At 34.9% G+C, this 27500-nt stretch overlaps 1 protein-coding gene across 16 annotated transcripts in view; it reads left to right on the top strand.

Moving 5' to 3' along the window:
- Cntln (centlein) overlaps window positions 1-27500 on the top strand; it is a 314618-nt gene that overhangs the window by 109027 nt on the left and 178091 nt on the right. For all 16 annotated transcript variants that reach the window (XR_012440429.1, XR_012440430.1, XM_074051749.1 and 13 more), the window contains one exon: window positions 13149-13343. Coding sequence is in view for 14 of the 16 variants with exons in the window: in XM_074051749.1 (XP_073907850.1) it covers window positions 13149-13343 (195 nt within the window). In the remaining 2 variants the exon portion in view is untranslated. The remainder of the gene's footprint in view (window positions 1-13148; window positions 13344-27500) is intronic.

Raw genomic sequence — 27500 nt, 5'->3', positions numbered from 1 at the left:
TGTTATCTCCTCTTTTGGATTCCTGATTCTACTAATTTGGGTTTTTTCTCTCGTCAGGTTTGCCAGGGTTCTGTCGATCTTGTTTATTTTTTCAAAGAAGCAACTTTTTGTTTCATTAATTCTTTGTATGGTTTTTTTAGTTTCTATTTTGTTGTTTTCAGCTGTCATTTTTATTATTTCTCTCCTTCTGTTTTGAGATTTGCTTGTTCTTGTTTTTCTAGGAGTTTGAGATGTATCATTAGGTCATTGATTTGGGATCTTTCAGTCTCTTTAATATATGCACTCTTGGCTATAAACTTTCCTCTCAGGACTGCCTTTGTTGTGTCCCATAGGTTTCAGTAGGTTGTGTTTTCATTTTCATTGACTTCCACGAACTTTTTAATTTTCTCTTTTATTTCATCAATGACTCATTGTTCATTAAATAATGAACAGTTTCTAGCCGTTTGCCTGGTTTTTGTCTTTACTTTTGTTGTTGAGTTCTAGTTTTATTGCATTGTGATGAGATAGTATGCACGGTATAATTTCTTTTTTCTTATATTTGCTGAGGCTTTCTTTGTGCCCAAGGATATGATCTGTTTTGGAGAAGGTTCCATGGGCTGCTGAGAAGAATGTATATTGTGTAGAAGTTGGATGAAATGTTCTGTAGACATCAAGTAGGTCCATTTGATCTATTGTACATTTTAGATCTTGAATTTCTTTATTGCTTTTTTGTTTGGATGACCTATCTATTGATGATAATGGGGTGTTAAAGTCTCCCACAACCACTGTGTTGGCGTTAATATATGCTTTTAGGTCTTTCAGGGTATGTTTGATGATATTGGGTGCGTTGACATTGGGTGCATATAGGTTGATAATTATTATTTCCTTTTGGTCAATTTCCCCTTTTATTAGTATGGAATGTCCTTCTTTATCTCGTTTGATCAATGTAGGTTTGAAGCCTACTTTGTCCGAGATAAGTATTGCTATTCCTGCCTGTTTTCAAGGGCCATTGGCTTGGCAAATCTTCTTCCAGCCTTTCATCCTAAGCCTATGCTTATTTCTGTCGGTGAGATGGGTCTCCTGTAAGCAACAAATTGTTGCATCTTCCTTTTTAATCCATTTCGGCAAACGGTGCCTTTTGATGGGTGAATAAAGTCTGTTAACATTAAGTGTTAGTACTGATAGGTGTGTGGTGATTCCTGTCATTTAGTTGTCTTAGTAGTGTGAAGGTTTAATTGTTTGTACCTAAGTTGAGGTTACTCACTACTTTCTTGCTTTTTCTTTTCCTGTAGTGTGGTACTGCCTGTCCTTTCATGGTCATGTTGGGTTTCAGAATCCCTTGAAGAATCTTTTGTAGTAGTGGCTTTGTGGTCACATATTGTTTTAATTTCTGCTTATCATGGAAGACTTTTATTGCTCCATCTCTTTTGAATGATAGTTTTGCTGGGTAGAGTATCCTGGGGTTGAAGTTATTTTCATTCAGTGCCCAGAAGATCTCGCCCCATGCTCTTCTTGCTTTTAATGTTTCTGTTGAGAAGTCTGCTGTGATTTTGATGGGTTTACCTTGTATGTTTTTTGTTTTTTCTCTCTTACAGCCTTTAAAATTCTTTCCCTAGTTTCTGAACTTGTTTTCATGATGATATGCTGTGGGGTAGTTCTATTCTGATCTGGTCTGTTTGGTGTTCTAGAGGCGTCTTGCATCGGTATGGGAATATCTTTCTCTAGATTTGGGAAGTTTTCTGTTATGATTTTGTTGAATATATTACACATTCCCTTTGCTTGCAGCTCTTCTCCTTCTTCGATGTCCATGATTCTCAAGTTTGGTCTTTTGATAGAGTCGGTGAGTTCTTGCATTTTCTTTTCACAGGTCTTGAGTTTTTTAACTAATAGTTCTTCACTTTTTCATTTAATTACCATTTCATCTTTGAGTTCTGAGATTCTTTCTTCTGTTTGTTCTATTCTGCTGGATTGGCCTTCCGTTTTGTTTTGCAATTCTGTTTGGTTCTTTTTTCTCAGGTTTTCCATATCCTTTGTTGTTTCTTCTTTAATGTTGTCTATTTTTGTCCTGAGTTCATTTCTCTCTTTATTAATCATGTTCTTTGTTTCACTTTGGTGTTTATACAGTGCTTCTATGGTTTCCTTTATTTCTCTTTTGCTTTTTCAAATTCTCTATTTTGTTGTCTTGGAATTTCTTGAGTGTCTCCTGTACATTTTGGTTGACCATATCCAGTATCATCTCTATAAAATTCTCATTGAGTACCTGTAGTATGTCTTCTTTTAGATTATTCTTGTGGGCTTCATTGGGTTCTTTGGCATAGTTCATCTTCATTTTGTTGGAGTCTGGATCTGAGTATCTGTTTTCTTCATTTCCCTCTGGTTCTTGTACTAATTTTTTGCTGTGGGGAAACTGGTTTCCCTGTTTTTTCTGTCTTCCCATCATTGCCCTCGGTGTTGTTATTGTTTCTGTACTGTGTGCGGCTAGGTATTTTCTGGCTTGTAATAATAGCTGTAATGATATTTAGAATGGAAGGGTGGGAGTAGATGGAAAGCAAAGAAGTTAAACAAAAAGGGAAAAACAAGTAAAGAAGTAGAAAAAAAACTGAACAAAGAAAGAAACAAAAGTTTCAAAGATAAAACAGGGAGAGACAGTGTACTAATCAACAGCTGAAAAGGCATTAGAGCGACAGAGAGGATTGAAATTAAAAAATAAAAAGAATAAATACAAGAATACAAATAAAAAAATTAAATGAAAAAAAAATATATATATATAAAATCTCCAAGTTCAAATGCATTAAAGTTTCAGTCTTAATAATTTTGGTGTTCGTCCCTCAGCCTCCAATCCTGGAGATGGTGCCTCAGATGTTCTGTAGTTGTCTCATCAAAGGGGACAAATAAAATAGAACAAAACCCCAGAAAGCAAAAGAAAGCAACAAAGTGTCCCAAGTTTAAATGCAATACAGTTTCAGTAAGTTTTTCAGCATGCAGGGGTAGTTCTGTTGTTTTCTCTTCAAAGGTAGGGAGAGAGAAAAAAAAAAGGCTGGAGACAGTTCTGAGAATGGTATCTGCGGCTGTGGCTTGCCTGCCTGCTGCTGTCAGCCTGATGTTGCTGGAGGCAATATTTATGAGATCTCAGGAGTGAGCTTAACACTCACCTGGCCCTGCAGGCCTTGTTTACTCAGAGGTCTCCTGTGCACAAGCCGCTGCTACAAGCTTTCCCCTTTCTAAGCACACTGGGGAAGGTGACACTGTACCCGCTTTCTCAGGTCTGCGTGTTTATTTACAGCTATCGTCGTAAGACCTCCCCCTCTCCTGTGCAGTTTTCCTCCCTACGCTGCTTTTACAAGCTTTCCTGCTCCTTATTGCTGATCGTGTGCTGCTGCTCCTGCCGGCTGGCATGTTTGTTTACAGCTCACGTGGGAGGTGGGTCTTCTCCCCTCTCCTGTGGAGTTTTCCTCCCTCGCCACTCTCACAAGCTTTCCTGCTCCTGGTTGCTGGGCACGTGCCGCTCCCGCCCTCTCCGGCCAGGCCCGGCTTGTTTATTTACAGTTCTGTGAGGGATTCCCCCCCACCATCTTTGGTGCTCAGGGCGCCCCACCCTCTTTGCTACGTGTCTTTATTGTTCTTATTGCTTATTACTCAGTTTCTCTTTTTTCCCGGGTGGGGGCTGGTCTGTCCAGGGGGCTATTTTGATCTGGGCTAGGGTTGTCTGAGGGAGTACCGCCTACCACTTAGCTCACCTTGTGGTCCGCGTCTTCCGAAGCCATCCTGGTACAGGCATCTGGCAGCATCCCAGGGGCCCTCCTGGTTTCTCCATGAGGACATGAAGTGAAGATGCTCTGCACAGGCTGGAGGTGTAGAGGGGTCAAAGTTTTGCCTCTTCTCGGTGGCCTTGCCTGCAAGTTGTGTCTCCAGCATCTCTCCAAGATTTCACTTTAGGAGGGACGCTGTCTACTTCCTCTCTTTAGCTGTCATCTTGGAATGATGTTACTCCCTTTTAATAGTTGGGACTTGGTGAGGCTTATGGTGGTTAACTTGTATAATCCATGTTATTCCTAAAATTTTGGAATTTCTTTCTTTTATTCTCTCCTGAAAAAGCCCATGAAAATGAATATATAATTAATACAAAATAAATAACTTTATTAATTACACTCCAAACATTTTTAAAATTTCTTTCATTCATATGTGCATACAATGTTTGGGTCATTTCTCCCCCTTCTGCCTGTCCTTTCGCTCGGATCCCCCTACCCCCTCGCTACCAGGCAGAAACTAATTTGCACTTATCTCTAATTTTGTTGAAAAGAGAGTATAAGCAATAATACAAAGGACCAAGGGTTTTTGCTAGTTGAGATAATGATAGGTATACAGGGAGTTTATTTGCATTTTCCTGTACATATGTGTTACCTTCTAAATTAATTTTTCTTGAACTAACCTTTTCTCTAGTTCCTGGTCCTCTTCTCTTATTGGCCTCTGTCGCTTTAAAGTTTCTGCATTAGTTCCTTTGCATTGAGGACATCAAATACTGTCTTCTGTGTTTTGGGTTCCTTGCCTGTCCTCATACCTCCCTGTGTGCACTCGCCTTGTCATGTGATCAAAATCCTATTCCCTTGTTGTGTTTGCCCTTGATCTAATGTCCGCATATGAGGGAGAACATAAGATTTTTGGTCTTCTGGGCCTGGCTAACCTCGCTCAGGATGATGTTCTCCAGTTCCATCCATTTACCCGCAAATGATAAGATTTCATTCTTCTTCATGGCTGAGTAAAATTCCATTGTGTATAAATACCACAATTTCTTAATCCATTCATCAATAGTGGTGCATCTTGGCTTTCCATAACTTGGCTATTGTGAATAGTGCTGCAATAAACATGGGTGTGCAGGTGCCTCTGGAGTAACCTGTGTTGCATTCCTTTGGTTATATCCCCTAGAGTGGTATTGCTGGATCATAAGGCAGATCTATGTTTAGATTTTTAAGAAGCCTCCAAATTTTTTTCCAGAGTGGTTGTACTAATTTGCATTCCCACCAGAAGTGTAAAGGGTTCCTTTTTCCCTACATCCTCACCAACACCTGTTGGTGGTGGTGTTTCTGATGGCTATTCTAACAGGGGTGAGACAGAATCTTAGTGTGGTTTTAATTTGCATTTCCTTTATTGCTAGAGATGGTGAGCATTTTTTCATGTGTTTTTTGGCCATTTGAATTTCTTCTTTTGAGAAATTTCTGTTAAGTTCACTTGCCCATTTCTTTTTTGGCTAATTAGTTTTGGGTGAATTTAGTCTTTTGAGTTCCCTATATATTCTGGTTATTAGTCCTTTGTTTGATATGTAGCTGGCAGATATTTTCTCCCACTCTGTGGGTGGTCTCTTCAGTTTAGAGACCATTTCTTTTGTTCAGCAGAAGCTTTTTAGTTCTATGAAGTCCCATTTGTCTATGCTATCTCTTAGTTGCTGAGTTGCTGGATTCCATTGAGAAAGTCCTTGCCTATACCTGTTCGTTCCAAAGTATTTCCTACTCTTTCCTGTTCCAACTTTAGAGTCAAACATATTTTTAAATAATGCTTTGAAACAGTGGTTTTCATTCTGCATTTTGTGTTGCCTTCGTGTTTCTCTATGGGCATAAGTGATACCAAGGAGAGGGTAAAGCTCATTCTCTCTACATTATGTAGAGCAGCTCCACCTTTTTTGTTTTATGTTTTTAGATCAGCCACTATGCTTTTGTTTCTAAATAGTCTCCATGTCTGAAATTATTTGAAGTTCCTACAGTATTTGTAACTTTGTTTTCTCTTTTTGTCTCAGCATTTATTACTGTTTATGACCATTTCTTGAAATGCTCTATAGTTACATGGTTTTCTTCCTTTATAGTTTCTAGCTGTCCTTAGTTTCTTTCTAATCTTTCTCGTCTTTGCTTCCTGTAAATGTTCAAATATCACAGGACTCAGTGTTAATGTATATGTGTTTAAATTCATATCTAGGTAATTTTATCTAATGATCTATGCTTTCAAAATGATACTGTTTATATGCAGAAAACTCCCCAAATTATTTACCCTAAATCTGTTCCCTGAACTCTAGGAAAAAGTGTATGTAATTCCTTGGATGACACTCAACATGTTCAAAACTGTCCCTTTCTCTTCCATAGATGTCAGGAATTCCATTTCCCACCTCTCCCCCTGGTGCCATTTTGTCTACAACACTAGCATGTATTACCTGGATTATTGCATCACTTTACTGCTTTGTTTGCTGTGACCTTACACCCTTTGAGTCCATTCTCACACAGATACCAGGATGATATTCTTGCTAAAACTTAATCAGTCAAATTGGATTTTTGCTATCTTATTCCTTTCCTAATTCTCATTTTTCTATTGTGTAGTGTGATTTATTTTTTCCTAGCTCTCATAATTTCACACATCCTTCTGCCTTTTTGTATGTAGTACTACTTTGTCTTCTGCAGTCTTGGCTTTGTGATCATGATTTTTTAAAATTTATACTTATCATGAAGCCTTTATTACTCTTAATTTTAAAGGTTAACTTTGTTGGATATAGTAATCTTCGTTAATAGCTATTTTCTTTCAAGGCTTGAAATACTTCAGGCCATACTCTGATAGCTTTTAGTGTTTTTGCTGAGGGATTTGCTGTTATTTAGATAAGTTTGCCTTTGTAAGCAAATTGGAGCTTCTCTCTCTCACCTTTTCCATATTCTTTCTTTGTTCCATATTCTTGGCAGTTTACTATGTTGTTATATAGAAAAATTCTTTTCTGATAATGCCTGTTTGTGTTTCTAATGCCTCCTGCGCTTGGATGTTCATGTTTTCCCCTTGGATTTGGGAAATTTACTTTTGTAATTTAATTGAATAGGTTTTCTATGCCTTTAACCTTTACTTTGGCTCTCTCTTCTACACCAAAGATTTGTAGGTTTGGTTTTTTACTTGGTGTTAAATGTTGTAGTCATGATTGCTTGCGCTTTCTTTTTAAATTTTATTTCTGTCTGAATATAATAAGCTTTGTCTTTAACCTTTGGTATTTTTCCTCCATCTGGTCTTGTGTATTGGTGATACTCTCTATTGGGCTTTTTGATTTGATAAATGTAGCTTTTCATTTACAAGATTCTTTTTAGAATCTACTTTTTTGCTTAACTTTTCATCCAAGTTGCTTAATTTCTCAGCCAAGTCTTTAATTGTCTTCTTTCCTTAATTGATTAATTTATTTAACTTATCTTTGAGGTAGTTGACATTTTTTCTTTTTTAGTGGGACTGGGGTTTGAACTCAGAGCTTATGCATGCAAAACGGGCACTCAAGCACTTGATCCACACCTCCGTCCATTTTGCTCTGGCTATCATGAAGTATTTGCCTGGACTGTCCTCAAACTGTGAGCCTCCTTATCTCAGCTTCCCATGTAGCTAGGATTATAGATGTGAGCCACTGGCACCTGGGTTATTGGTCAGTTTTTAAAACTAGATTTTTGAATTCTTTGTGTGGCCTTTCAGCCATTTGTATACCTAAGGATTCAGTTATTGAAGAATTATGAACTTTTGGCAGAGTTATTTTGCTTTGTTTTCCTGGATGACTTGTGTTTTTATATTGCAATGTGCACATCTGTTGTAATGGCTATCTATTCTGTTTTATATGTGGGTCTTCTTAATGAGCAGCCTTTTCTTGATGGCTCAGTCCCCATTATCACCAAGAGGAGAAAGCAAGATGCCACAACAGCAAAAATAGCCAAACAAAACAGATTCAGAAATACAGTAAAAGCTATTAAAGGCAACTACTCAACTATCATTATCCAGAGGAAATTAAAAATTAGTAAAGAGCTGGGCACAGTGTCCCATGCCTGTAATCCTATCTACTCAAGAGGCAGAAATTGGAAGGATTGAAGTCTCAGGCCAGCCTTGGCAAAAGGTTTGTGAGACCACATCTCAACTAATGAAATCTGAGTGATGTGGCGTTCACCTGTAATCCCTGTTATGTGGGAGGCCAAAAGAGGAAGATCATGGTCCAGGCCAGCTGAGGCAAAAATGTAAAACCCTATTTGAAAAATAAGTAAAGGCAAAAGGTGGTAGAGTCTTTATCTGCCAAGCCCAGGGCCCTGAATTCAAACCCCATTACTGCCAAAAAAATTAATAAAGGTAAAAGCAATGGTAATAAAATAATGAAATAAAGGAGAGTACAGAGAAAAGGAAAAAAAAACAAGCAGAATTAGAAGAAAAGAAGAAAAACAAAGTGCGGAAGAAAAAAGAGTAAGCTCAAAAAGACAATTCTAAAATAAAAAAATGTACAGTAAAAATCAGTAAGAGGAAAGTGAATAAAAAGCAAAGTACTGTTAGAGCTTCTTTCCATGCCTCTCTACTGCTGGACTCTATCAGGTCTGGGAGTGGTAGTACATCACAGCTGAGTCTACTCCAGTTTCTCTCTGCTACTGATTACTGGTGGATACTGTATATGGACTGGAGGCTTGGTGGTCAAGAATATGTTATCAGCTTTTCACTTCAGAGGTTTCCTTTCTTTCAGTAGTAGGAACCACTTCTGACTCCAAAGAACTTTATGGTCTGTGGACACAAAGAGATGCTTGTTCCAGAGCCTGTCCCTCTCCCCCAAGTTTGTGCCTTTAGTGCTGGCAAATATCCAAGCTAAAGAGTATCACTTGGGTGTGTTGGAGAGTGGACCTGCACATAGAGTACTGAGTTCTGCACTGGAGGCAGAGAACTGAGGGACACAGGCATTCTGTTTGCTGATCTTAGTACGTTCAGATGAGCAGTGAACCACTGCAAGAGAGAGAAAACTGGAGAAAGTCAGTGATATATCAGAGTTGTGTCCAGAGCTCTCAGGTCTGTTTGGCAGCAAACCTAATGCAGCAGGGAGGTAGCTCTGAAGCCTGAGCAATCCGTCACAGCCAAGAGATTGGAGCATTTAGTCTCCACAGCAATCTATAAGTGATGTGGCTTGCTTCTTGCCACTGACGGAAGGGCCACTGACCATCCTGTCCACAGTCTGAGCTCACTGCTACTTAAATTTCTCCGAGTGTCTGCATTCGACCCTTCTCACCTCCATGACTATTTCTTGTGGTCATTTTCCACCTAGGAACTGTGGCAGGGTATCTCCTGGCCACCTCATTTGTGACTTTTTCTTGTTTTCAGGTCCCCAGTGTAGCTCAATCTCAAGTAATAGGCCCCTTGTTAAAGTAGTTTCTGGCTGTAACACTCTAAGATATGAGGTTGGAGAAAATGGATTTCTACCCCAGTGCCAGCCTGCCATGCAGCAGGTGTCATTATCAGGCCAATTTCCTAGACTATACTTAAGTCTTATGAGAACTGTGAGTTTCTCCCATGGTTAGGACTTCCAGTCTGTTGTTACCAGAGCTACCTGGTGGCTATGACTTCTAGTTCCTCTTCTTTCTAGGGAGCCAAGGTTGGAGTTGTGGAGTGTTTCCTACTTTTCTCTGGATTATCTTTCTGTTGCTCCTTTCTTTTTTAGCTGTCCCATCACCTTTTTTTTTTTATTTGCTTATTTTCTTTTTTTTTTATTGTTGTGCTGGGGGTACATTGTGGCATTTACAAAAGTTCTTTATAATATATCAAACATATTATACTTGAATTCATCCCTCCATCATTCTCCTTTATCCCCTCTTCCTCCATTACTGGAATAGTTTCTGCAGGTCTCATGTGTACACAGTATTTGTACCATATTTATCCTCCTTCACCATTTCACCACATCCTCCTCCCTCCCACTGGTACCAGCCTCCCAAACAGGACCTGTTTTGCCCACCCTGTTCTTTGATTTTGTAAAAGAAAAAAAAAATGACATTTTTATTTAAGATAGCTATACAGGGAGTTTCTTTGTGACAATCCATGTATATATGTATTATAATCAATTTGATTTTTCTCCTCTATTTTTCTCCTTTCTACCTTAGTTCCTTTCTTATGGTGATTTTAACAGGTTTAAAATTTGTATATTCATTCTTGTATAGGCAGTACATCAACCATACTCACCTTCTTAAATTCCTTCTTTTACCCTCCCTCTCTCATATGTGACCTCCCCTTAGAGTGACCTGTTTTTCATAATATTGCTTGTATTTGTATTAGATCTGTATTCCACATATAAGAGAAAACATGTGGCCTTTGGCTTTCTGAACATGCCTAATTTCACTTAAGGTGATGTTCTCCAGTTCCATACATTTATCTGCAAATAACAAAATTTCATTCTTCTTTATGGCTGAATAAAATTCCATTGTATATAAATACCACATTTTCTTAATCCATTCATTAGTAGTGGGGCATCTTGGCTATTTCCATAGCTTAGCTATTATGAACAATGCTGCAATAAACATGGGTGTGCACGCCATCACCTTTTCTTGATTCCCAATGCACTTCTTCTCTTTCTCTCCTTGGAATATCATCTCTCCTTTTTACCCTGACTCTTCTCATTCACTTTGTTGAGTAGAGGAATTCTCTAATCTGCCTTCTGACCCTGGAAAAATGGAGGACTGTCAATTAGATACTTTTTAGACCAGAATCTTGGAAAAAAAAAATCTGATCCATTCAAGCTTTTTGAACTATTAGAAGAAAAAAATTAGGGTAAAAGAGCTTCTTTGAAAACTGCTTCAAGGAATTCTGATTGTTAGTAGAGAAAAAGTTACTAACTTGGGATGCCTCAACCAATAGATGAATGAATTTATTATACTATCTAATTTATTCAATTGAGAACTTTTTTTTGATTCTTTTTATGGAGATGAGAGTAAGGTACAATCTCTCTAAGGCATTAGAATTCCTAAACTTCTTGCCTCTTTGCAAAATCTACTAGTGAAACATTTTACTGCTTTGAGAATTTGTCATCAAAAATAGTAGAAATAAAAATAGATTTATCTTGTTCAATTCTGTTTTAGCTAAATTTGCTAGTGGATTTGAGTCTAGAATTAAAAGTAGATGGAGGATTGTCTTTGCTTTATGTACTCAAGGTTACTGCTCTTAGGTATGTATGTGAAGTTCAGTCGCACATTAAAGAGAAAAGGCAAGTAAGTAGGAGATACGTATTTGGAGTAAGAACTAAGGAATGAGAGTTTGTCCTAATTCCTAGAGCAAAATTGCCCTAGATCATCTGTTCCAGGCTTTCTCAGTTCTTTTGCACTTACTTCTTAGAAGGATGGCTATTCAGTATAAGATAGTTTGCCTCAGTGTTCACAGTTACCCAGTCAGGGAAACTTCTGAATAGGAGCACAACTGCATAAACTGCATGGTGCAGGTGCCAGAGTAGTGAACAGAAGAAGAAAAGTAGTTAGTCCTGTACTTTATGAGGCAAGAATGAGTGGGAAGAGGAGAGCAGGTAAGAAAAAAGATTAACAAAGAGTTTTCTTCTAAGATCAAGTAGACCCAGAACATTATATCTATTAAGGAACATGTTAAAAAGTAACAGGCAAAGCTGTCGTAGTACCTTCATTCAGGCTAGCATTAACTCTCTCTTGCTAGTTTATATCCTGTGTTTAGAGTTTGCTTGTTTCTTTCCTACCCTGAACTCAATCATGAAAGCAGCAACACTCTAGAGATAGGCCACTATTAGATCCACTTTGACCTCTTCATTGCTCCTCAAATGTAGAGTCTTTACTCTCTTTCCTGGAATATCTGATAGTATCAGCTTTGGAAGGAACATTGGACGTACTTCCTGGTATAAAGTAAATGACAAGAAAAAGCATAGATTTATGTTTCGAAATCTTTATAAATAATATAGGCGACAACTTTATGAAAATTGCTTGGACTTTTGCTATAAAGTGAAATAGATTAGTTAAGTATAATGATAGAGGGAAGTAATCTCTTATAGAAGACAATAAATTTATTGGGTTAATTATATTTCAGATCAAGGATTTGGGGGTCTTACATTTTATAAAAATTGTATGTTTGAGGAAATGCATTTAGGAAAGAGGATTCACAAACTTTTTAAAAATTTTTAAACTTTAAAAAGTTATAACACGCTTATAGAAATGTTAACAGTATATAGAGGAATTAAAGTTTTACACTCGAAGATGGATGAGCAAACTTAAAAAACCTATTGTATCAGCTTCATAATTTTGAGATTTTTTTTTTACTTGGAGGTTTTGCTTTTATGTTATGATTTCTCTATTAGTCTTTTGAAAAATCTCACCTGTTAGATCACTTTGCTCATGTTAGCAGCAAATATATTTATGAGTTCCATATGTAAGTCAGTTACCAGAGCTTCATGTCTATTAAATCGCAGTTAAGTTGGGATGTTTATCATTAAGCAGGTTCTTGACTATCAGAGGAATACTGTTATCAGTACTGTACTACTCTTTGTGTTATACCACTTAGATATAGTATGCTGTCTCACAGTTTTAATAAATTTCATTTTTAACTTTATTTAATACATATTTCCTTGACTTAAAATTTTAAAGTTATCTGCCATACCTTGAGGACATTGCTTCTGTTATCACACTATCATTGTCTTGACATTGAACAATCTACTTTTTTTGGTCTGTAATTTTACTTCTTTACTTTGTATACTACTGTTCCTTTTGCCTCACATTAGAAATAGATACTAGGTAATAGTAAATGAAAGTAGTTAACCTTAATGGATTCCCAATGAAATATTCCTGATTTTTCTTTTTTTGCACTTTTTAATGTGTGTGTGTGTATATACACACACACATATATGTGTATATTTCTTTTAAATGTATATATCATATTTCAAATACATATATCACTCTCAGTTAGGCTAATATGACTTATGTTCCTTTGTGTCCTTTCCTAGCACTGTACATATTTTTTCACTTTCTGCTATCTTTAGAATGATTTTTTGGTTTGGGTCAATTCCAGCAAAACTGACAGGGCTCATTTCAAGACCTTTCTTTTTCATGAATCTCTATGAGCTGAATATAGCTACCTTAAAATATTTTATTCTCCTTAGAAATTTAGCACTCTTTCTAGATGACACTAGCCAATAATACATATTACCTTTGTGATATCAGTTGTCATTTTATATTGACATTTGACTATATAACCTAGTTTTACTTGTATCTATATCTTGCTTCTTAGGCTATAAATAACCTGAAGGCAAATACTATGTCTATATTTAGTCCATGTATGTATGTGTATGTATGTGTGTATATTTATCACATAAATGTATACATATACACTAACTATAGTTTATTGATTATTAATACAATCTGCTTTTTAAACAGCTCTATAATGAGTTACATGTTTGTTTTGAAACCACGAAATCAAGTGAAGCTATGCTCCGGCAAAGTGTTGTCAATCTTCAGGATCAGCTATTTCAAAAAGAACAAGAAAATACAAAATTAAAAGAAAAACTTCAGGAATCACAAGGAGCACCTTATGCTTTACCTCAAGAAAGTGATTTAATCCACTTAACACAGGTGAGAAACATTTTCTACAAGTGTTATGCAGTTTAATACAAAACTAAACCACTTCCTATAATTGATTAAAATAGCTAAGCAAATTTGTATATTCTAGAATATAAATTGTGGTAGCTTTATGTTTTACTATTTTTAGTACTTTTTATAGACATGAATTATTTATGATACTAATTCCAATAGAAATGCATGTAGAAATACAGAATATAACAAGTTTAGTTGACCCTCTGTATCTGATGGTTTTAAATTATGAGTTCAGTCAACCATAGTTTGGAAATATTTGAAAAGAACTGCTTTTGTACTTAACATGCAAAATTCCTTTCTTATGATTATTTCCTAAGCAATACAGTATAACAACTATTTACATAGAGCTTACATTATATTAGGTATTATAAGTAATGAAGAGGTGATTTGAAGTATACAGGAATATACCCAAAGTTGATACACAACTATTGTACTATTTTGAATAAGGTACTTGAGCATTTGCAGATTTTGGTGTTTTATCCTCTCTGGATACTGAGGAACAGCTATATAGTTATCATGATGAATTATTTCATTATTGAAGAGCAAATTAATAGGTCATGGCCCTTTTGATACTCTCTAACTGAAGGAAAAATGAAGTGAAAAGAGTATCTCACAGTATGTTTTATAAAGTACCTCGCACAGTGCCTGTCAGATGATCTTTAACACCTATTAGTCTTATTCTGCCACTACGTTGACATACAATTTTCAACAGGTGATTTGACTTTTCTATTTCCTGTGGTAAATAACTTTAATAATTTTTTACCCAATTTATCTAGTTTCTTCATCAATAAAATTTGATATTAGTGGTATTGATGTCATAGACTTTTGAGGACTAATGATATAGCACCTATCAAACACAGGGCCTGTTTATTCAGTGTTTTCTTTTAGATAATTTGCAAGGTAACTTTCAGCTGAAATGACTTTTTAAAAACATTTCTGTTTCTGTGGACTTATTTGTGTTTTTAAGGTACTATTAGTAATTCTTTAAATTTTATAATTTATTAATTTAATTCAGAAATGGAATTAATACAACAGGTAATTGAGTGACTAAGTGTTTAACAGTAATTTTTAACCTTGCACATTTTCACTTGATAATAAGTCAGTCTTAAGACAACAGTATTTGAATTTGCATTGTATCATATTGTGGTTTTGTTGATTTCAGATGCTTGGAATTGGATTAATTATAAATTTACATTATGACGTACTATTTTATGTACAGATTAATTTAATTTAGTTACTTCATTCATTTATTATAATAAACATTCTTGTCCCACCAAGTCATCCAAGGACTAGAATATGATAGTAACTTAGATTTACTTATATGTTTCTCTCTAATCTTGTACCTTGATTCTTTAACCAGAGGTAACCCCCTTAAACTATTTATAGAAATGGTGTCTTAGTACGTATTGTTGGGATTGGGCCATTTTGACTCATCATTATGTTCCTAAGATTCATCTATGTTGTTTGAAGTATTTATTTCTGCTATTTAAAATATTATACTTTATGTAACTGTATCATAATTACTTGTTCATGCATTTCTAGATAAGTACCTTGGTTATTTCTACTCCCGTTAATAATACTGCAATTGGCATTTTTGTACATGATTCTTGGTACCACCTGTTTTGTGAGTTACATATTTAGGAGTGGAACTCCTGGTTTTTAGAGTATGAAAATGTTACTTTTACAAAATGCTGAAAATGTATTTTTCAAAGAGGTTTTATCAGTTTTACTCTTACTACAATGTATGAGAGATGCGGTTGTTTCTTATCATTCTGAGCACTTGTTTGTCAGACTTCTTAGTGTGTTGCCAACTGAATGAGTATAAAATAATATTTATTTTGGCCTTGAAGTACACATCACTAATAATGATACATCTTCAAATGATTATTATCCAGTGCCTGTCCTTTTCTGTGAAACATCTGTCTATGTCTTGTCTGTTCTTTCATTGTATTCTTCTCTCATTGACTTACAGTATTTTGTTATATATTCTTTTTTTTTCCCCCTGTGGTATTGGGGATTGGACAAGGCCTTGCTAGTGGCTCTACCACTTGAGCCATGCCCCAGTCCTGTTATATGTTCTTGATTTTAATCCCTGGTATGTTAAATGGGTGGCAGATAGTTTAGATATTTTCTTTTAGTGTCTACCTCATTCTTTATTTTCTTCGAAGTGTCATTTAATAAACAAAATTAATTTTTATCTTAATTTAGACAAAGTAATCTATAGTTAGTATTTTGGTATTTTACTTAACAAAGACAAAGCCCATGTCCTCTTCAGAAAGTTCTAAAGCTTTGTTTTTATCATTTATATTTAATTCTTCCAGAATTTTTTCTGTGTATGGTAAAGGATAAAGCTCCATTTTTACTTACTTATTTTTTCCCAAATAGTGACCTTTTTTTTTTTCTAGTTCAACTTATTGAAATGTCCCCTTTTATTCCAAGTAGTGCTGGGTCATCTCTCTCATATACAATAAGCTACCTTATATGAGGATTTATTTCATGTGGTTTTAACCAAATGCAACAAAAAAATTAAAAGAAATTTCAAAACAAAAAATTTTCAATTCCTGCATGTGCATTACCCAGCCCAGTCGATGTGGAGAAGCTCTCATTTGGTCCCACATTATTGTCAGTTGTGTTTAAATCATTGTGTTATCGACTGTTTCCCTGCCCTTAATTTTGTGGAAATATGCCTCTGCAAAAGCAAGTGGTGCCAAAAGACAAGGTAGAAGTTATGGCAATCCTCACAAGTCAAAAAGGGCACATAAGGTTCTTAACTGAAGTGATAAAGTAAAAATTTTAGATTTGTTGAAAGGCAGCATGTGGAAGTTGGGTGGTGGTTGCATAAAAACGAATCAATCATCCACATTACAGTACTAAAATCTGCCTCTAGAGCATTTGAGATTTTTCCTCAACAGCAGTCTCCTTGGAAACATATACCTGTGGATACTAATGGTCTCCTGTATCCTTGAATTCAGAATATTTGTGAGTTTTGTTCTGGGTTCTATATTCTTAGTTTTTCTACACAGCATTACATTGTTGTAACTAGTATGGATATATAATAAGTCTTTGTATCTGTCAGGTGTACTTCTGCCTCCTTATTCTACTTTAAAGTCTCCTAGGTATGTTGGCACATAGCTTTTAAATATAACTTTTAGGATAACTCATAAAGTTTCATGAGAAACACTGATGGAAATTTTTCATAGTTTTAGTGAATGTATCATAAACATATTAAATATATAAATCTCAAGTGTGTAATACATTGACATTTTACAAAGTTAACACATCAAGTCAAGATACAGAACTTACCAGTGGTCAAAAACTTTCATAATGTTCCTAAATCACTAGTTATTTCAACAAAGGTAGACATTTTTCTTACTTCTATAGCTATTCATCAGTTTTGTTTAACTATCATAGTATTTCATTATTAAGTACTGTGTCTCCTCAATTTTTTTGGTAAATATCCTTTGTCACATTATTGCAGTTCCTATCTGCTATGGTTGGAGCATTTGTGTCTCCTCTAGAATTCATTGAAATTTAATCCCAATGTATTAGCATTAAGAGGTTGGGCATTTTGGAGGTGAGTAGGCCATGAGGGCTCAGCTGCCATGGGTGAGACTGCTACCTTACAAATGGGCTGGAGGGAGCTATCTCAGCCTTTATTGCCCTTCCATGTTGGTTGCCATTAAAGACTGTTTTTATCCCTTTTGCCCTTTATTTCCTTGTGCAGCAAGAAGGCCCTCAACAGTCTCCAAATTCTGCTGTCTTCCCAGACTGCAGAATTACAAGAGAAAAAAATTCTGTCCTTTAGCAGTTTATCCAGTATCAGAGATTTTTTTTACAGCAACACAAACATACTAAGATACTATGTATTTATAGTTTGATGAGAGCTTTTTCATGAGTGAGTATTGAATGTATACAACGCTTTTTATGCATCTCTTAGCATAATACTAAAGCTTTTCTAGTAATAGTAAAGCTTGTCAATGTGGTGACGTATCAGTTGATTTTCAATTATAACTCTTTCTTGAATTCTTGAAATAAACCTAATGTTGTAATGTTTTATCATTTTCATATACTGCTAACTTCAGATTTGCTAATATTTTGCTCAGGGATATTGGGCTGAATGCTTTTTATCAGATTTTGGTATTAAGATGGTCTTGGCATTCTAATATGAATTGTAAAGTGTTCTGTTTCATTTTACTAGAAGAATTCATGTAAGAGTAGTATTATTTATTGCTTGATGAAAAACACTGAATGTTTTCCTTTCAAGGTTAGGAACAAGTCAAGGATGTTGTGTCTCACCACTGCTTTTGAACATTATATTGGAGATTCCATCTAGCACAATTAGGCAGGAAACAAAATCATACCAATTAGAAATAAGTAAGTAAATTTTTTTTATTCACAGATACCATGGCATTTGTTCCATCCAATGATGGAACTTAAAGACGACTTACATTAAATGGACAGCTGTTCCAAATTCATTAATCCAAAGATGCAATATTGTTAAGAAGACCAATTCTCTCTAAATTGATCTGTCATATAATCACAAACTCTCAGGAGACTAGTTTTCTTTAAAAGCCAGTTCTAAAATTTATTAAGGAACTGCAAAGAACTTAGAAGAGCAAAATCAAGTTTCAAAGAGAGCAAACTTGTAAGACTTTACACTGCTTATTTTGAGATTTATTTATCAAGCTAAAAATATCAAGGCAGTGTGGTATTAGCATAACAATGGACAAAGTAGCCAATAAGTTATAATAGAGTCCAAAAATATGCCCAGTCATATATGTAGCTTTTGAAATGAGGGTAGAAGTACCAGTCACTTTATTCTTTTTCAGGAAAATTGTATATTCTTGATAATTTGCTTTTTTGTAGAAATTTTAGTGTAAGCTTGTCAATTTTTCATGAACAAGGAATCAATTAGAAGTGTTTCTTGTTTCCCTTTTGATTTTTTGTTTGCATGTTTGGTTACTTAGAAGTGTATTATTTATTCTTCAAAAAAATTTGTGTGGTTTTTTCATTGTGAATCTTCTTGTCGTTATTGACTTCTAATGCACTTTTGTTGTGGTCAGAGATAGTACTCTATAAAGTTACTGAACTTTATTATAAATATTTTTGATTGAGTTAGAAAAAGTTGCTAGCATAAAAATATTTGAGGACTTACTCCATTTTTTTTCTCCTTTTGTGTTTCTAATTTCTCTTAGATTTGACTTTTCTGTATTATCCCATAGATCAGTGAGGTTCTGTGAATTTTTTCCCAATCTTTTTATATTTATGTTATTCAGATTAGATAATTTCTACTAATTTATATTGGAGCTGACATTTCTTTAATTTCCCATTTGTTCTTAAGTCTTTTCTGTATATTCTGTAAATATTTTGTGTTCAGTTCTAGAATTTTCATTTTATTCATTATTGTGCTATGTGAATTTGTAAGGTTTTCCTTTTTGTTCATATCTTACGAACACTTTTAAATAGCTCCTTTAAAATCATTATTTTCTCATTCCATGTCTTGGGTCTTCTTAGGTTTGATGACTGCTGTTTTCCTTTTTCTTTTGAATGTGAATCATGACTTAATGTTTCCTCTATATCTGTCTCATAATTTGAGATTGTGTGATGTACATTGTAGCATATGTTACACTCTGGTTTCTATTTTATTACCCATGCAAGTGCTAAAAAAAAGAAATACAAACATAACTAGTTAAAGTCACAAGCTCTTTTTCCCATCACTTGAGTGGCAGTGAATTGCTTTTTTGGTTATTGTCACCTTTATCTGTATGGCTTGGTGGTCTATCCAGTGCAGGCCTGGTTTTGGCTCTTTGATTTCTGGAAATTCTCTCTTGAATTTCTAGCTGGAGTGATAGACCTGACCTTTGTCCTCTAGTTTCTTGAGCAATTAAGACTGGAATTTCATTCTTTTGCCTTCATTTCTGAAGAGTATTTTCCAGATAAAGTAGTTAACAATCTACTTGCAATCTCCTGTGTGCATTTTAAAGATATTTTGCCTTTTCTTCTGTATTTTGTGTCGGGAAATCATTTTTCTATCTTCTGTTCCTTTTTCGGTTTACTTTTTGTATGTTTTTAGTTTCTAGCAGGTTTTATGATTTAATTGTGGTGATGTTTCTCTTTTTCCTGATTTGAGGTTTGTAAAACTTTTCCAGCTTTGGCTTTATGGTTTTCTTCATTCTCAGAAAATTCTTGATACAGATGTCTTCAAATATGGTTTCTGCACATTCTTTCTCTTCTGTCCTCCTGAGATTCCAGTTATACACATTAGATGTTTCTGCTATATTCTAAAAATCATTTGAGCTTTTTATTTTTGTAGCTTCAAAGTTTTATATCTTTTCTACACCTTGGTTGTTTTCTTCTGTTGTGGCTAGTCTGATGTTGTACCCATCTACTGAATTATTTAATGGAATGTGTATTCTACTTTTGTGGATATACTATAAATACCATTTGGGTCAGTTTTATTGATATTGGTTGTACAGATCTTCTTTTATCAGTACAGATTCTCTCTACTTGTTCTGTCATTTGCTGAGAGCCATGTAGAATTAGTCAACTGCACTTAGAGGTCTGACCCTTTTTCCTTTCAGTTCTATTTATTTTGCTAAGTCTAGTTGGCTTGCAGTATCCAAGTCTTCTGTTCCTGGGTGATCTTCTCTCTTGTCGTTAAACCATTATTATTATCATTTAATTGTCCATGCTTCTCTTTAAGTCCATCAGTTTTTTGCTTTATGTAATTTGAGGCTCAGTTGCTGAGTGCATATATACTTATCATTATTATTTCTTCTGAGTAAGTTGACCCATTTATCATTATAAAATGTCCTTTTTCATTATTGACAGTTGTTTTTAGAAGTTTATTTTGTCAAATATTATTGTTATAACCACACTAGCTTTCTTTTTTCCTGGTATGTGTTTGTATGTTAAACGTTATTTACATGCTTAATTTTGAAGTTTATCTCTTACATACAACATGTAGTTGAATCCTGATTTTTAAAGTCATTTGCCCCAGTGTCTACTTTATAATTTGAGGACTTAATCCCTATATGTAGAATCTAATTCCTTATAAGGTAAGATGAAAGTCCACCTTTTCCTCCTTGTTTTCTTACATGTGTTATATTTGTTCTTTCCCTTCATTTTTGCATTTTTCTTTTTTGTTTTTGGTAGCAGATATTTTCTTTTTCCCCTTTCTTATTGGAGAATATTAATTATACAACATAATCGATTTCATTATGACATTTCATAACTTTTCATACACATATACCTGTACTTTGATCATACTCGTGCACCCCTCCCCCATTACTCTCTCATTCTCATTCTGTCCCCTCCCTCTGGTATCTTTCCTTTTCCCAGATAGGCACTCTTCTACTTCCATGCCTTTAAAAAAAATGTAGATTCTATGTTAGAGAAAACATGTGATACTTGTCTTTGTCTGTCTGGCTTATTTCACTTAGCATGATACGGTCTCCAATTCTTTCCATTTTTTTTTTCATCTTTGCAGATGACAAAATTTCATTCTCCTTAATGTGAAATAATACTACATTAAATATATATCACTTTTACTTTGCTTTATCTACTCATCCATTGCGTTGGTGGGTACCTAACCTGGTTCCATGACTTGGCTACTATGAATAGTGGTATAATAAACATGGGTTTGCAGGATTATCTTTTGTATGCTGCATTTGAGTTCTTTGCCTATATATATATCCATGTGTGGTATAGCTAGATCATAATACTAGTTATCTTTTTGGTTTTTCAAGGAACCGCTATACTGATTTCCATCATGGTTGAACTACTCACATTCCTACCATCAGTGTTTAAGAGTTCCTTTTCTCCCACATCCTCCCCAGCATTCGTTGTTGTTTGCTATTTTTCTTTCCTTTTTTCCTCTTTTTTTGGTTACCATTTAATTGTACAAAGGATTGCAATGTATATTTTCTAATATGACATTTTAACCCCTTCCTTCTTTTTTTCTTTTATGATGTACAATTTAAGTTATTTTCTTGGTGGCCACTCTAGGAGATTACAATTAACAATTTACAATAATCTTGTTCAAATGTATATGAACTTAAGTCCTATAGTACAAGAACTTTGCTCTTTTTATCTTTGTTTCTTACCTGTCCTTTATGCTGCTATTGTCATAAATTACACCTTTATATATTGTATGTCTATCAGCTTCATACTGTTCTCTTTTTACTCAGAAGAAAAACTGGTTTTTTTTCCTTGCTGATTAAAAGATGTACCATTTTCTTTGGGTTCATACAATTTCTGATAAGAAATCTGGTGTAATTTTATCTCTCATTGTTCTTATGTGTATGTCATTTTTCTCTGGCTCTCTCCAAGACTTCCTGTTTAGTATTGGTTAACATGAGTGTACCTTAATGATTCTCTCTCATTTATCTTCAAGGTTCTCTATGATTTTTGCATCTGTGATTCTTTCATTATTTTTAGAAGTTGTTGCCTGTTATCTCTTCAAATACTTCTCCAGCTTCATTGTGCATTTTTATATATGTGTACATATATAAAACTTTTTAAAGTATATATTATTTATATATATTTATATACATTATAGTTATTGCATATATACATGCTAAATATATTTTTTCCAGTGTGCTGGGGTTTGAACTCTGGACCTCGCACTTGGTAGGTAAGTACTCTACCATTTGAACCATGCCTCCAGCTCCCTTCTTAAAATTATTTTTGGGACAAGGTCATTCTGTGTAGTTCCAGCTAGTCTTGAAGTTGCTCTGTGAGCAAGGCTGGCCTTGAACTTGAGATCCTCCTCCTAAGTGCTGGGATTCTAGGAGTAGGTCAACACACCTGCCTTGAATCATTCTTTATTGCCCCAATACTCTTGACTATTCTGTTTTCATTTTATTCTCTTTTCTCTTTGTGCGTAACACTTGGTAATTTCTATTTAATTATTTTTCAGTTCATAAATTCTTTCCTTAGCTGTGCCAAGACACCTGCAGTGAGAATCAAAGGAATTCTTCATCCCTGATTTTAATATTAAATTATTCCTAGCATTTCTATTTGACTCTTTATTATAGTTTTCATTTCTCTGTTGACATTCTCCGTCTCTTCGTGCATATTTTCTATTCTTCCCATGAAGTACTATAGCATATGAGTTGTAGTTATTGTAAAAATTTCTAATGGCTCCAATATTTGGTTCATCCTTGAGTATGATTTTGTTGATTGTTTTGCCTTCTTACAAGAGGTGTGTGTGTGTGTGTGTGTGTGTGTGTGTGTGTGTGTGTAACTTTTTGAGTGACTGTCAAACATTATTGCTAAGAATAGTGGAGATGATGATAAATAACTTAAATAATTTCTACATGTTGAAATGGTTAAACCTCCTTTTCTCTCAGATTAATAAGAGTGGTTGAAATAAAGCCATAGAGCTACTACCATCTGTTTCTTTTTGGTGTGAGTACTGAGGTTTGAACTCAGCCTCATGCTTGCTAGTCAGGTGCTCTACTGCTTGAGCCACTCCACCAGCTGGCATCTGATTTTTTAAAAAATTATTCATTTATTCATATGTGCATACATTGTTTGGGTCATTTCTCCCCCTTCCCCCTTCTCCACCCTCTCCACCCCACCTCAGTTCCAGGCAGGTCCTGTTCTACCTTTATCACTAACTTTGTTGAAAAAAAGACACAAGCATAATAAGAAAGACAAAGCATTTTTGCTAGTTGAGTTAAGGATAGCTACACAGAAATATTCTTAGCATTGCTTTCATGTACACATGTGTTAGACCCATGTTGATTTCATCTCTTAACTGATCTTTACACTGGTTACTGATCCCCTTCTCATGATAACCTTTGTCACTTTAAGGTTTCTGTATTAACTCCTCTGGAGTGGGGACATCAAATGCTTTCATGTTTTGGGTTTTCTTCCTATTCCTGTATCTCCCGTATGTACTCTCCACTTGTCATGTGATCCAAGCAAGTCCAACAACATTGCTGCATTTGCCCTAGATCTAAAGTCCACATATGGGGGAGAACATATGATTTTTGGTCTTCTGAACCTGGCTGACCTCGCTCAGAATAATGTTCTCCAGTTCCATCCATTTACCTGCAAATGATAAGATTTTATTCTTCTTCATGGCTGAGTAAAATTCCATTGTGTACAAGTACCACATTTTCTTGATCCATTCACCAATAGTGGGGCATCTTGGTTGTTTCCATAACTTGGCTATTGTGAATAGTGCTGCAATAATCATGGGTGTGCTGGTGTCTCTGGAGTAACCTGTGTTGCATTCCTTTGGGTGTATCTGCAGGACTGGGATTGCTGGATCATATGGCAGGTCTATGTTTAGATTTTTTTAGAAGTCTCCAAATTTTTTTCCAGAGTGGTTGCATCAGCTTGTATTCCCACCAGCAGTGTACCAGGGTTCCTTTCTCCCCAGATCCTCACCAACACATGTTGGTGGTGGTGTTTTTGATGATGGCTATTCCAGTAGGGGTGAGGTGGAATCTTAGTGTGATTTTCATTTGCATTTCCTTTGTGGCTAGAGATGGTGAGCATTTTTTCATGTGCTTTTTTGGCATCTGATTCTTAACAAAGCATATGTTAAAGCAGTCTCTTCAACAAATGATGCTGTGAAACTGGATATCCACATGCAGAATACTGAATGGGATCCTGTCTCTCACCATATACAAAAATCACTTTGATACGGATCAAAGATGTTAATGTAAGACCTGAAACTTTGAAACTACTAGAGGAAAACAGAAACATCAAGATAGAAGCATAGGCATAATTTTCTGAGTAGGACTCCCATAGCTCAGGGAATAAAGTTGTATTAAATTAGAACTCTTTTGTCCAGCAAAGGAAATAATTACCCAAGTGAAGAGACATCTGAAAGAATGTGAGAAAGTCATTGCCAGCTATTCATCTGATGATGGACTGACATCTAGATTATATAAAGAACTCACAAAATGAAGTAAAGCTATTCCTTCCTATTTTTAGTTTCCATTTCTATGGCATCTAGATTGATTAGAACAAATCTAATCAATAAATGAGAAAATGAATTGAGTAGTTTTCAAAAGCAGAAGTACAAATTGGCAATAAATGCATGAAACAGTATTCTACATCTTTAGTCACCAGGGAAATACAAATCAAAAGCATTCCAAGATTCCATTTTACCCAAGTCAGAATGACTGTCATCAAAAAATTTAAATAATAACAAATGCTGGTGAGGATGCAAGGAAGAGGGAAACCTTATACAATTTTGGTTGGAATGTAAATTAGTTCACTCACTATGGAAATCAGTGTGGAGGTTCCTCAGAAGACTTGAAAGTGGAACTACCATATGATCCTGCCAAATCATGCCTGGGTACATACCCAAAGTAATCAAAGTCAGCATGCATTAGAGATATTTGTACACACATGTTTATTGCAGCACTGTAATGGAACCAGCCTAGGTACCCATCAGTAGATGTACAGATAAAGCAAATGTGTTTATATACAAAGGAATCTTATTCAGTCATAAACAAGAATGAAATTATGTCATTTGCAGGTAAATGGGTAGAGCTGGTAATCATGTTAAGTGAAATAAGCCAGATTTGAAAAGACAAATGTCACATATTTTCTCTTGTATGTGGAAACTGGATTTAAAAAAAATTAAGAGAGTCATGAAAGGAGGCAGAAGGGATCTGTGGGAGGAGGGAGGGAGATAAGAGAGGGTTATGGGGGATGAATATGATTGAAGTACATAGTTTGAAAGCATGAAAATGTTATAATGAAACTCACTTTGTACAATGAAAACAATAACAAAAAAAAAAGTCATTAAGTCAATCTGGGGATTGGGTTTGGTAGATGATGGTTTTTGCCATAATTACCTCAGTGCACCAAAGTCATTTAGTGATCAGCTGCCTTCACCAAGTGTGTAGAGGGTTTCCTCCCCCAAAACTAATATAAGAATCCCCTACTATTTAGCGAATATATCTTAATAAGAAATAAAGACACACGTATACTTAATGGGAAAATATGCCATAGAAATGGAAACTAAAAATAGGAAGGAATAGCTTTACTTACATCAGATAAAATAGTTTTAGTCAAAGATTGCAAAAAGAAAAAGATCACTATATAATGATATATGTATCAGTTTAACAAGAATAATTGACTATTGTATGGAACACCAAATTACATAAACCAAACATTATTAGATTTAAAAGGAGAGATAGACTCTCAATAATAGTTGGGGACTTCAGCATTCCACTTTCATCAGTGGGTAGACCATTCAGATAGAAAATCAACAAAGAAGCATCTGAGTTGAACCTACTATAGAGCAAATGGTCTTAAGAAATAGTAGCAAAACATTTCATTGAACAACTACGTAGCACACATTCTTTTCCTCAGCTTATTAAACATGTAGACAATGTATTAGGTCACCAAACAGTTCTCAGGAACTTCAAAAACTGAAATCATAGCATCTGTCCTCACTGACCACCGTGAAGAAAAACTTTCCATCAACTACAAGAGGAACTTCAGAAATTGTAGCAATGATGGAAGGTAAACATTTTCTTGAATAACCAGTGAGCCAATGAAGAAATCAATAAAGAATTATAAGAGTTTCTTGAAACAAATGAAAATGAAGACACAACATGCCAAAGTGTATGAGATATAAAAAAGCAGTACTGATAGGGAGGTTCACAGCAGTAAGTACTCCTCTTCTGAGAGAGGAGGGAGGAGGGAAAAGGGGAGAGAGGAAGGAGGGAGAAAGCGAGATAGCAAGCGGGTGCGAGAAGATACTAAATAACTTGATGACAACAAAATTATTAGAAAGAAGGAAAATAAAAATTACAGCAGAAATGAATGCAATTAAGACTTTAACAAAGTAATACAAGCGACCAATGAAACAAGTAGTTGGTAAATGAAACAATGAAACAAATAGATAAACAAATGACAGACCTTTATTTAGATTAAGAAAAAAAGAAAGACCCTAATAAATAGAATCAGAGATGAAATATGAGACATTACAGTGAATACCACACAAATACAAAGGATCATTAGGGACTGTTATAAATAACTATATGCCAGCAGATTGGTAAGCCTAGAAGAAATCGATAAATTTCAGCCCACATATAACCTACCAAAAATAAAGCATAAAGACAGAAAACCTGAGCAGATAAGTAACAAGTAATAAAATTCCACTAGTAATAAAAAAGTCTCCCAACAGAAAAAGAACTAGGTAGCCTCACTGAATTTTATCAAAGCTTTAAAGAAGAACTAAGTCCAGTTTTCTCAGACTATTTAAAAGTTTTGAAAGGAAGGGATCAATTCCAGAATTGAGAATTCTACAAGTCCAGAATTATCCTGATACCAAAACCAGACAAGTGCTCAAAAACAACAGAAACAGAACAGATCAGTATTTCCTGCTAACACAGAAGTAAGTATTCTCAACAATATAGTAGCAAGTTCAACCCAGCAACACATAAGAAAAGATTATATATACACCATAATCAAGTAATATTTATATCCAGGGATGCAAGGTTGATAAATATTAGTAAACAATTAACATAATACATGACAATAATAGAATGAAGCATAAAAACCATGTGATCATATCAACAGATACAGAAAAACATCTAATAAAATTTCACATCTCTTCATTATAAAAACCTTTAAAAGTTAGAAATGGAAGGAATGTACCTCAACATGAAAAAGGCTGTATATAACAAACCCAAAGCCAATATCTTTACCAAATGGTGAAAAGCTGAAATTGTTTCCTCTAAAATCAAGAACAAGACAAGGATTTGCACATTCACCACTAATATTTAATGTACTATTGCAAGATTCAATGCAGTTCCTTCCAAAATATCAGTGACATTCTTCATAGAATTAGAAAAAACACTCCTAAAATTTACATGGAATTACAAAAATCTTAAATTTTCAAAACAATCCTGAGCAAAAAAGAAAAGTAGATATGTTATAATGCTTGACTTTAAAATGTACTACAAAGCTATAGTAACCCAAGTAGCATGATTAAGCATGAAAACAAAACAAAACACAGAATAGAAAACCTAGAAACAAACTCATGAATTTATAACTGAGAGAATAAAAAGACAGGAAGAACATACAATGGAGAAAGAAAATTTTCTACAGTAATGGTACTGGGAAAACTGAATTTCCATAGGCAAAAGAAGTAGA

This window comes from Castor canadensis, chromosome 13, assembly GCF_047511655.1.
Source record: "Castor canadensis chromosome 13, mCasCan1.hap1v2, whole genome shotgun sequence".
Lineage (NCBI taxonomy): Eukaryota > Metazoa > Chordata > Mammalia > Rodentia > Castoridae > Castor > Castor canadensis.
Note: the sequence above shows the minus strand (reverse complement) of the source record. Positions and strands in the feature narration are given on the sequence as shown.